This window comes from Clarias gariepinus, chromosome 3, assembly GCF_024256425.1.
Source record: "Clarias gariepinus isolate MV-2021 ecotype Netherlands chromosome 3, CGAR_prim_01v2, whole genome shotgun sequence".
NCBI lineage: Eukaryota > Metazoa > Chordata > Actinopteri > Siluriformes > Clariidae > Clarias > Clarias gariepinus.
This window is the reverse complement of record NC_071102.1, coordinates 2,235,001-2,247,560: the sequence shown is the minus strand read 5'-3', so window position 1 is coordinate 2,247,560 and position 12,560 is coordinate 2,235,001. Positions and strand designations below refer to the sequence as shown.

Here is a 12,560-nt window from a genome sequence, read left to right as displayed (position 1 = left end):
CTGTTTCCTGATCTGTCTGTCTGTGTAATTATGTCAGTCTATTTATCTTACATCTTGTATGTCTGTCTGTGTGTCTGTCTACCTTTTTGTCTTCCTGTCTATACATCTATCTATATCTATAATCTTTCTGTGACACTGTCTGTCTGTCTGTCTGTCTGTCTGTCTCCTGTATGGTTTATATAACACACACATTCTGACCTAGATGTACCTGTGCCGTGTTCAGGATGCAGAAACATCTAGAATTAATTTTTGAATTAAACTTTACTTTAGTGAAGCTGACCCGAGTTTCACTCATTATAAAATACATATAACGTCAGGTTTTTTTAAAAAGAGCATCAACACCCGTATCTTATCTCCATGACGCAGCGTCTCACCGAGATTCACTTAAAAAGATCAACTCCTTCATTTGGCTTTAAAAATATATCACAATTAATATTCAGAAAATGAGCCAGAGGACTTTATTTATAAAAAATTATATACAGGGAAATAAAGAATAGATCATTTGTTGTTGCCCAAATCATTTTAATTAGACTGTTATTATAACATTTATTTCCCCCCCCCTTACAATTTAGCATTTTTTAAAGGAAACATTAGTATATATTTTAGTATGTTTATATATATTTTTTTATTATTAATATTATTAATTATTTATGAATAATTATAATTTGATCATAAAAATCATCAAATAAATGTTAAACAATACCACTGGGCAAGTTGAAGTTTAAGTAAAAAAAAAAAAAGGATTTCTTATAAAATTTAGTTTTACAATTTAAAACATTATAAATAAACCATATTTTTATGTAAATGGTTCATTTTAAAAGAGCACACACTCGAGGAAAGGAAGGTAAGAAATCCTCGTGTTCTATTTGCAGTCTCCTTAAATCTCCCCAAAAAATAATATTAACATTTAAATACAAACCTGAACTTGTAATTGAAGCATGCAGTAATTATTGTAGAAAATGATGTTTGTAATCTTTTAAGCTTGAGTAAATGTGTGCTGTAATCACCTCATTATTTTAAATTATAAAAACTAATTCATTACTTCTTTCCGTGTTTAAATATTATGCTAATTGGAGAACTAATAAAGGACACGGAACATTATGCAGTACGCACTCTACACTGTACGTTTTCCCTCTTTTTAAAGAGAAAGCTCATGGTTTTTAAAAGCCCTGCATCCTTTTGGGAGATTTGCAGGAGGTTTCGTATTGTGTGCACATCAGCACAAACTCGTCTAATCCGAGCGTGATGAACGACCGGAGCCGCGTGTCGGGGCAGACAGCAGGTGGGAGAAGGAGCGCCAGGGAGCGAGCGTTTCTGTTCGGGCAGAGATCCAGCGCAGGGAAGGTGATAAATGCTTCCGCACACTTCTTAAATCATCACACTGGAGACCCGAACAAAGCAAATGGACGTCATTTCTCTGCTGCGTGAGTCATCACTTTGTGCTTACGCCGACGTCGTGCCAGATTTCCCTGAGTGAAAGCCCAGAGGCTTTCAGCAGCTCCACCTCCAGCCAAGAAAACACAACACAAGGGGAATTCTAACTCGACGTGACACACTGGGCTTTTCATTCGCATCGTACCCTGGGCTCTTTCATTTACAGTCATTAATTTACTTTAAATTAGCAGCTAATTAATTGCTAAGTTAATGTGACGCCCGTGATTTTTTTTTCCGGTATCCAGCATTCCAAGTTTCACAGAGAGGGAATCTTTAATATGTTTATCTGCATGTGAACACTCAGTCCCCTGATGGTACCGGTTCTTGGTTCCAGATCATAGAGCTGGAGTTGGACCAAGGTTGTTGGCAGAGACTCAGGCACTTATGAGCACTTATGTCATCTTTACTCTCCGAGGCGGGAGCGGGGGATGGACTAATGCCATAGTGAAGCAGAAAAGATAAAAAAATTGGAAAGAAATTGTGCTAAAACATCTGCAGCACAAAAGGGTGACGCTTAAAAGCTGAATTATCAGTGAGGCTTTAAAACCGTTTCAACCGCAGATGTTACATTTGTTCTACAAGCTCAGAAAGCAGCTGATCGAATGCTAGTCAATGTTTCAGTTTTCTATTGTTTTTAGAAAAAAAAGTTCATGTTTTTTAATTGACATTTTAAAATATGCATAAAAAAATGTAGTTAAATGTTTAGTTTTAAATCTTAGCAAGTTATACATATAGATTAAAGAAATGTCTACAAATATTGAACTGTAAAATGGTTGTCACTCATAATTGAGCTAAAGTTTAATTATTGCTAAAGTTAGTAATTACCAAAGTGTCTAAAGTTACATTATTATAGCCAAAGTTTATATTATAGAGGTATCTAAAGTTATGTTACTGAGGTAGATGAAGTTAGATTTACCAAAGGATTCTAAAGTTTATGTTATTACTTGGGGATCTAACGTTACGTTATTAGTAAAGTAACTAAAGTTACATTAATACTAAATTAGCTGAGGTTACATAATTACTGAGGTAAATAAAGTTACCTTATCACTGCGTTAGGTAAAATTACATTGTAGCAAAATTATACTATTATTGATTTGGCTAGTTTGCTTAAGGTCACAGTGATGGTTTAGAAAAAAAAATATTAAGAAATGGGAACAAATGTTTTACTGCGCCGGGCTGTTCCTAAAGATACTGTTTAAAAACTGGCTTCATTTCCTCTCTCGTCTGTTCCAACCCCTCAGCATCAGCAGTTACTATTCACGGCCTGATCATCTGCCATCATCTGCACCTGATTCTCACTGGGTCAGGACTTAATGACTGTTTGTTTCATAGGTCACTATGTGCCTTAACAAACAAAGACATTCCTCTGAAACTGCTCAGGTACAGGGACTGGAGTGAACATAACAAGAGACAGAAAAAAGTATTTCAGGAAGCCTGGAGAACTATTCTTCAAGATTACATCAAAGATTACATGAGAAGTCTGGAGCTTTAGAAGCAGAATATGAAGGAATGAGGGGCGTCAAGGCTTTTGTACAGTACTATATTTCTTTTTTATATATATATATTTTATTTAGTTTATATTGTATTATTAAAATTCATAACAATACAGGTTTTGGTTCTTCTCAGTTATAGCTGTATAAAATTGTTCGTTCTTACTGTCAGAGTAACATTTTCAGCCGTACCTCTCCATTTATTTATGCCTGTTTGCTAATCGATAGCACTTTGGAAACTCTCATGCTCGATTGCTGTACTAAATGACCAGGGTGGACCTGACTGCTTCTTCACTGTTCTTCTGAATCCAGAATCACCTCTCTGTTCATTCAGTGGTACATTGATTTTACACCACTTAGCGCGCTTGAACACTTTCTCACCACCGCTGGATGGAGCATTACGCCTGGCCTCGTCAGCGCTTAGGTCAGCAGAGACAAAGCCAAAATGGCAGAAGATATTTGCTTTGTTTAACTTCAAAAGAAGGCGACTGCGGGTCACAGCAGTTATGGATATTGATATCTAGAACAAAAGATGCTCTTTCTCTCGCTAAGTGCTCAGAAATGGCGGATGTTCTTTTCTTAACTAGAAAGGGTAACGTCTGAAATCGATCACACCGCTGATCTGTCCTTGGCTTTCTTTTGTAGTTCTGTGGGACTCGCCAAAGCTGCGCTCGAGGCCATCAACGGATTCAACCTGTTTGGAAATCAGGTAGGCCTGAAGAATTTATTTTTTTCTTAATTTAACTTCATTGATTTGTACTTTAAGGAAGGTTATGTAATGGTTTAATAAATCCTTGGTGTGATACTTCAAGGTGGTTATTTCCTCCTGGGTTTCAACAGTTTGATTACTCTGGGACTGAAGATGTTTAATGAACATTAAGGATTATTACTGCCTAAAGTTTTCTTTATAATGATATACAATCAGTTAAACTGTTTAACAGTAAGGTGTATACATAATAATTTGTTAAAACAAACAGTAAACCAACATGTTTGTATTTAAACATTTTTGACTGTGGCCGAATCCTGATTGGCTCAGACGTCTAGACACATCTGATGTAAAGTACTGATACTGTACAGTCTTATCACACTGATAAATCATAAATGCTGGTTTAGGATCAGCTCGTGTTTGGCGGGCAGCCCTTGTTCAGGAGGTGGAGTCCTATCTGATCAAGCTCCTCCCACCTGAGCAAAGACAAATATCTAATTCAAAGATCGTGGGGGTCGGGTCACATTTGATTCAGCATTTTCTACCTGTATAGAGCTAAACCAAAGGTCCAGATCAAGTTCAACCCCAACTCCTCCTGTACCTTTGGTTTAGCTCTAACTCTGTCCTACCTGGGCCAGAGGGTGGGGTCAAATTTGATCTAGCATTTTCTATTTTATTTATTTTTATTTGAGTTAAACCAAAGGTCCGAGGGTCGAATTTGATTCAGGATTTTCTACCTGGATAGAGTTAATGGTTTAAAGGTCCAGGAGTTTGAATCGGACTTGATCTAGTTCCTCCTACCTGGACAGAGTAAGCCAGACCAAGGGGTCAGATTTGATCAAACATTTCCTCCTTGGATAGAAATAAACCAGAAGTCATGGGGCGGAGTTAAATTTATTTCGGGCTTTTCTACCTGGAATGAGTTAAACCAAACAATAAAGGGTGGAGTCACATTTGATCCAGCATTTTTTACCTGCATAGAGTTAGACCAAAAGTCCTGGAGTATTTAAATTGGATTTGATTTATCTCCTCCTGCAGTACCTGGACAGAGTTAAACCAGAGGATGGGGGTCAGCTGTCTCACAGTATTTTTTACCTAGATTGAGGTAAACCAAAGGTCCATGGGTCCAGGTGGATTTTATCCAGAGGATAAGTTGGACTTGATCTGTTTGTTCCTACCCAGACAGAGTTAAACCAGAGGATGGCATCAGATTTCATCCAGCGTTTTCTACATGGATAGAAATAAACCAAAGGTCTGGGGGTTTGAGTTGGACTTGATCTAGCTCCTCCTACATGCATAGAGTTCAACCAGAGGGTGGGATCTGAGTTGATCCAGCTACTCTTACCTACACAGTGTTTAATCTAAGGTCCAGGGGGCGGAGTCAGATCTGACCCAGTCCTTCTAACCTGAGTGGAATTAAACCAAATGTCCAGGGAGTTTAAGACGCCTCTGTTTGCTTGTTTGTTCCTGTCCTACAGAGCAACTCCTGGGTTAAGGGTTCTGTGTTTAAGTGGAAGTCCATCTGTGTCCTCTGGACGTCTTGTTCTGCAGTGCAGTCACTCTCTCACCAGTGTTTCTTTTTTTCTCTCTCTTGACCTTAATAAGACGAAAAACAAGCAGCTTGAACAAAATGTAAACTTTTCTGAAAGGAAAGTCACACCTTTAACAACGAACTGGAAACAATGCAACATAAAGACGTTAGTCCTCACAGTCCTCACTTGTTATGAGGAAGTAAGCGCTTCAGACGTGTTATTCTTTAATATCTAACCATCTCCTGTGGTGTTTATTATTTATAGATGATCCGTATTAGATAAAGTGGTTTTAGACTACAGGTTTGTGAGGTCAGTTTTTAGGACTGACGCATTACAGAAGCACAATTTCTCGCCATGTCTTTATCATTTTTCTGTAAATTCGGTTGCAACTGTACGCATCAGCGCTGGGTGATATCAGTTTAATAGCAGCCTGTATCACCTGCGTGTCTGATGAATGATACGATCTCCTTTAGCTCTGATTTAGTTTCTGCTTTTCCCCCCTAAAGTCATTAGCAGGATTAATGTGTTTTCCAGCCAAGGAAAAAAAAAAAAAAACTCAGAGTGCCCCGAGCTGCATTCGTTCTGTACTAATGCATCAGAAAACTCCTCTGGTTCTTTGCTTAAGAACAACTTTGTGAAGTCCGGACCTGAATTCTGATTCATGAGATATTTACATCTTGCTGATTATTGATCAGTTTTTCATCTCTCTCAGAGCATTTTACACTGAACTGAACCCCAGTTTAATTAAGGGTTCGTTTGTGTCGTTACTGTTGGTGTGTGTCAGTGCATAGTTACGTTTACGTTGGTGTGACGTCTTTACACTTGATGGACGAGGAGAAGCAGAACTAAACCAGTAAGAGCTGAGAGAGGTTTTATTACACTTCTGTAGTCTGTAGTTTATTTATCCACTCTTTTGTCTGGCTTATTTTTCTCTCTGATTTGTCCTTTAGTCTTTTTGTAGGCTCTTCATATTATGTATCTAAACGTCCGACTCTGTCTCGACTCCCAGTTTCTCTGTGACTTTTTCTCCCAGTTTCTTTTTCTCTTTTCTCTTTCTCTGTCTGTGAGTTTCTCTTTGGATCTGTCTGTCTGTTTCTCTCTGACTTGAGCTGTACGACTGTCTCTCTGTCTGTCTGTGAGTTTCTCTCTGGCCCGATTGTCTTTCTGTCTAAGTTTCTCTTTGAATGTGTCTTTTTCTCATTCGTCTGTCTGTCTGAGAGTTTGTGTGGATCTGTCTGTCTGTCTGTCTGTATGTCTTTCTGTCTGTGAGTTTTCTTCTGCATCTGTCTGTCTATCTGTCTGTCAGTTTTCCTGTGGACCTGTCTGTCTTTATGTATGTCTGTCTCTCTGCTAATCTCATCTATCTGTGTCTGCCTGTCTTTCTGTCCGACTGATCGGTCTGCCTCTGTAACTTTTTATCAGCCTGTCTGTCAGACTAGTCTGCGTGTCTGTCTGTCGGTCTGTCTGTCTGTCCGATTGCCTCTGTTTGTCTGTGTGTTTATCTTATGTCTGTCAGTCTGTCGTGTGTGTGTGTGTGTGTGTGTGTGTGTGTGAGAGAGAGAGAGAGAGAGAGAGAGAGAGACTCTACCTCTTCACTCCACTCTCACTGCTCTAACTCCTCTTAAACACATTTACTTGAAAGTCCGACTGCGGTGTAAATCAGGTCGTTATAAAACTCGTCGTCCAGCAGAAGAGCCGCGTCACTTCTTTGGTGGTTTTGATGGGTGAATTGCTGCCCTAAAATCCACCATGCATGTGTGTGTGTGTGTGTGTGTGTGTGTGTGTGTGTGTGTGTGTGAGCGCGTGGGCACAGACAGGACGCAGTGGGATAGATGGCCGTGATGCTGCAGTGATTGGAGTGCCCTTGATGTTGAGGGATCACACACTCGATGATGGGAGAGTTAAACACTACAGCGAGAGCTGAAGTACAGAAACGCTGTGTAACACTGCACCTTTCAAACACTCGCCTCTGTTAGAGCTTCAGAAGTGTGTGTGTGTGTGTGTGTGTGTGTGTGTGTGTGTGTGTGTGTGTGTGTGTGTGGAGGCGTCAGTTGACATTCCGTTCCTTTTATAAAGTGTCCTTCAGCTGGGTGCTGCTGGTTATACAAGCAGGAATCATGGTTGTGTTTGAGTTAATATAATGGAAACTATTAATCTGGATTAAATCTGATTACACTATTAAACTCCTACTTTATTAATCCCATTAAACTAATTACTCTGTTAAACCTCACTAAGCGTGATTAAACTCTACACATTATTTACATTCAGGTTTATTTTATCAGCGCTGTTAATCACGGCCGTCGTCTCGAGGCAGCTTCACAGAAATAAAACTCAAAATATACAACAAAAAAAAAGTTATATTTTTAGATTTATTGGTGTATTCCATTAAAACCCGTTACACCGTTAAACTCGTCTCATTTAAACCCAATAACAATTACATATTCAAACTTGTTTCCTGTTACACTGTAGAGTAAAGTCTATACATCTTATTGATGTTTTTGGCCATATTTTAGCAGCAGTGTGTGTGTGTGTGTGTGTGTGTGGGTGTGTGTGTGTGTGTATACACATTTACTCTGTTTAACCTTTCTAAAGACCAATATCATGACCAGCGTTCCGTTTCATCAACACACACTGTATCACCTTTTCAGCAAGTTTATTGGAAACATTGCCTCTGCGTAAACTGTGTCCTGACACACACACACACACACACACACACACACACACACACACAGACCCATCAGCTGTCAGATTGTGTCCGTTTCGGTATAATACAGAGAGTTGGGGTCATTGTGTGGGAGCTACATTGCTTGAGGGAACATTGGGATTAAATTGGATGAAATCTGCAGTGAAGGAAAAAAGCTCTTAAAGTGGATCATAAGCTTTTATAGAAATCCAAACCTCGCGCTCATCACTTTGCTGAAATAACGTGTTATAAACATCATCTCGCTTTGTATTTGTTGCACAGGACAAAAAAATACCCGCTATCAGCAACAGCAGGAGACTCTGTCATTCTCAGTTGTGTGTGTGTGTGTGTGTGTGTGTGTGTGTGCAGGGATGCTCCTGGTCAGTGATATTTGTGGATTTGGATGCTCACAACCGCAACAGACAGACCCTGTGCTCCCTCCTACCCAGAGAATCACGTTCTCATGTAAGTCTCGTTCTCGACGGTGCCGCCGCCGTTTTATCAGAACTCACACGGACAAGCATCACGATTTAATGAGCAATTTTTTTATTATTCACAAAAAATGCTTTAGGTTTGCACAAACACTCTTACATCCAGAAAATAAAAAAAAACTCTCTCAGATTAAATATCTCGTATTTACACAAGTCACTCTTACATCCGACAAGATGAAGTTTCCCTCATTCACTCATTCATACGTCCACCTGAGCCATTCAAACACTCTCACATCTACTCGGTTACCTTTGTATGTAAGCAACCTATTTTGTAAGCACAGCTTTCTCGCATCCACGCACTCGCATCCACGCACTCGCATCCACGCACTCGCATCCGTACAGTGGCTCTCGCATCCACGCACTCACTCCTGAATCCACACAGTGGCTCTCGCATCCGCACACCCGCTCTCGCATCCACACACCCGCCTAAGTTTGTTCACTATAAGTGTTTTATATGAGCATAAAGGTTGTTGAGGTAAAACTAAAAAAGAATCCAAGCTGAACCGATGTCACACCTTCTCTGCATCTGCCTGAATTTCCTCTCCGATGCCGATGTTCAGAACACAGACGCCGCCCTCTTGCCCTGTATCAGCTACCCGGCGTTCGCGGTGGATGACGACGCCCTTTACAGCCAGACGCTGGACAAAATCGTCCGCAAGCTTAAGGGCAAATACGGCTTCAAACGATTCCTAAGGGACGGATACAGGACGGCGAACGAGGACAAGAACCGCAGACACTACAGGCCTGCTGAGATGAAGGTTAGATTTTTTACATTTTATTATTTTTTTTTTTACGCAGTTTCAGTGATGGATAGAAAGTAAAGTATACAGATCACTAGTAGAGCGGAGGGAACCCAAAAGACGAGAGTAAATGCAGTCGTTTATTAGTTTAATTAAACTGTGTCGTTATAATAAACCCGACGCACAGCAGAGACGGACGTGACTCGAGTTTATTCCCATTATTAATCGTCAACACTGCAAAATATCACGCTAACACTGGCGCTGGTGGTTTATGTATAAAGATTGTGTGTTGTGGCCTTTTTAGCGAAACGCAGTGCAGCGTGCAGGATTAATCCGCTGCCGTCTCGCAGAATTAGACGAATAATAAATTCAATGCGTATGAATCAGAATAGAAGAGGCTGAAACTGTTTAACACCAGAGTAAATCAGCTCATTAGCGGCAGCAGTTGACCTCCTGGAATTAACGAGCTTGCGTTTAACGAGGAAGCGTAAAGAGAGTGTAAAACACAGTGCTGAATCCCACACACACGCAAAAATCAGGACATAAACTAACAGAGATAACGTAGTATGTTCTGTTTATATTTAAATCGAGTTTATATCCAGTCTGTAGCAGCAAAAAGACGGATATTTTTGTCTTTTTATTGATGTAGAAGTAATAGTCAGTATTCAACAAATAAACTGCGCTATTTAAGTAAAATACTGAGTGATGAGTTGCTGTAAAGAAAATACAGATCAAAATACAGTATGTCTCCTAGCAAGTGAAAATATCTTAAATAGAGTTCAATTTATCTATACTTTTTTAAAAATAGGTTTACAACTAATTAAATATAGGATTATTTAACCTATTCCTAGTCTTTTTTTTTTTTTTTTACAATTTATAAAAAACAAATAGAGAATAGAGATTAATTATCTTGTATCTGGTTTGTTGTAAACTTTTTTATTTTTTATTTTTTATTTGACATGTTTGGCTAGATTTAAGAATATTTCCCTTGTTGAGATGCTAAGATCTATTAATGTTTCATGTAATATTCATAGTTTTGTTTTACTCCTCCTACACCACAACTAATCGCAGTACAGTTTCTTATGATTTAAGAGCAATGTTGTGGTACACTACAAGAATGTTAGCATCTTAGCCAGTGAAATATTCTTAAATTTAGCCAAATCTTATTTCTTAAAAATAAGTTTACAACAAACCAAATATAAGATAATTAAGCTTATTTTTATTTGAATGTTACAAGTTACTAAAATTATAAGCGAAAACATTTTTTTTCTATTGGAAGAAAATTTAGGTAGTTATTTCTTAATAGAACCAAAATTTTCGGCCCAAAGAACAAGAACATTTTACTTACAATTTTAGTAAAATTTAACTAGAAACTTAATCTTATATTTGGTTTGTTTAAAACTTATTTTACAAAACTCTAGATATGTTTCTCTAGCTTCGAGAAGATTTCAATCTGTAAGAAGCTGAGCGTCTTAAAGCTTCTTAAAATAAGATTACAACAAAACAAATATATGATTTTTACACTTTTTATTTTAAAAATGTAAGTGAAAAATAGCTAGTCCTATTGGAAGATAATTTTGCTTCTTTTAAGAAACAAATTCATAAAACTAGCAGAATTATCTGCCAGTAGAACAAGACATTTTTCGCTTTGTGATTTTAATAACATTTCACTAGAAATAGGCTTAAGTCTTATATTTGGTTTCATGTAATCTTAATTTAAGAAATAGTAGACGTTTGTCCAGATTTATAAATATTTGACTTGCTAAGGTACCAACATCATTTGCATTGTACTTATCCGTTTTTAGTCATAGTGTCTGTTCTCACTTACTGTACGTCATAGCACCTATACCCATCTCATCCGTATCACTCGGCCACCTCTCTACGTTCTCCAAAACTCCTCTGTCCAAAAATCTCAAGTTATAGTTTTACGTCTGAGTGTTACAAAGTGCTGAGACTGGAGACTCCTTCCATACAGATTAAATAAACATCATTTCTTCTCATGATTATTTCACATTAAGTCCCTGTAAACGCGCTGTTACTAAAGCACCTTCTGACCAGTTTGTCTGTGAGACACTGACTGTATAGATTGTGTTTTAGTTCCTTGTGACATCGCGTTGTTCTTGTAAACCCGTTTCCAATTATAGCGATGAGAAATAATTTGAAAAACCGAGTACGGTCCCTGGCACGTTGTTGTTTCGGGCGGTCCTGCTGGGGCGTTCGTGTTTTTTCCCCTGATTAAATGTGAATCAGTCTGAAATCGTGGAGGTTTAAAGCCTGAAGGAATGAAGCCCTTTTCGCTCAGATTGCTTTTCCAGCCGTGAGTTAATTCCGTTATTTTCTCGTCAGATGAAGCAGATTGCTTCAAGCGCTCCTGATTTCGCTCCTGAAGCGGCTTAAGCGAGACTCGCTGACGATGCGAGACCGGTCCAATTAACCTCGGTTATTTCATTACTCTGTAATCTCTCGCTCTTATCTTTCATCGGAGAGATCGAGATCGCCAGCCGTGATGGGGGAAGAATCGAGAGAGAGAGAAAGGTTGATAGGGTTGAGTCATGAAGTTGAAGTCGTCAGGTTGGACGAGGTTTCAATAATTCCAGTGTGGTTTAATAGTTCATGTTAGAAACGAACGTGGCGATGGCGGTTTAATCTGCCCAACACAGAACGAGCTCAGAGCTCTTGGTCTTAATTACTGCGTGGAAACGCGATGCTAAATGTGGCTGCCTGAAATCCAAGCGTTGTACCCGAGTCGAGCGTCTCGCACTTTAACTTTTGTAATCTTCTGACTTTTCATTTCACTTTGTGTGTGTAATGCTATCTGTCATTGTGAGGGTTTTTTTCCATATTTATTAATCATTTTGATTATTTTTCTTAATTAATGCAGTCAGGTCTATACAAATTTGGACGGTGACACCAGTTACTAAAAACGATAATTAAATCATAATATAAATTATCAAAATAATTAAATTAAAACAAGTAATTAATAAAAGTATCTAAAAAAGTAAAATAAAATAAATAATATTTATTTCTATAGCACTTTTAACAGTTACTGTCACAAAGCAGCTTTACAGAATACAAAAAAAAAAGAAAAGTGTATAAAATGTGAAAAAAATATATATTTATCACTATAAATCAGAATGATCAGATCGTCCCTGATGAACGGTGACGGTGCTGAGGGACAAACTCCCTGAGATGGTAATAGAAAGAAACCTTGAGAGGAACCAGACTCAACAGGGAACCCATCCTCATCTGAGCAAAAACTTTAGTACATTCTTAAAGGGGTCATACAGCACTACACGCACTATTTTAAGCTGTTTGGACTGAACTGTGTGTTAGGAGAGTGTGTACACAACCACTCTACGATGATAAAGAGCCGCCCAGTGGTTTTCTTTTTATTTATTACAGTAACATCCCTCTTCTGAAATCAGGCCAATCGCAAATGCCTGTCGATGTGACGCCACACCACAAGAGGCCGCTCCTACACAAG

At 38.6% G+C, this 12,560-nt stretch overlaps 1 protein-coding gene across 4 annotated transcripts in view; it reads left to right on the top strand.

The window, feature by feature from the left end:
• The window catches only part of phkb (phosphorylase kinase, beta), a 73,836-nt gene that overhangs the window by 27,813 nt on the left and 33,463 nt on the right, over positions 1–12,560 (top strand). For all 4 annotated transcript variants that reach the window (XM_053492103.1, XM_053492101.1, XM_053492102.1 and 1 more), the window contains 3 exons: positions 3,570–3,633; positions 8,215–8,310; positions 8,897–9,094. In XM_053492103.1, coding sequence (XP_053348078.1) covers positions 3,570–3,633; positions 8,215–8,310; positions 8,897–9,094 — 358 coding nt within the window. The remainder of the gene's footprint in view (positions 1–3,569; positions 3,634–8,214; positions 8,311–8,896; positions 9,095–12,560) is intronic.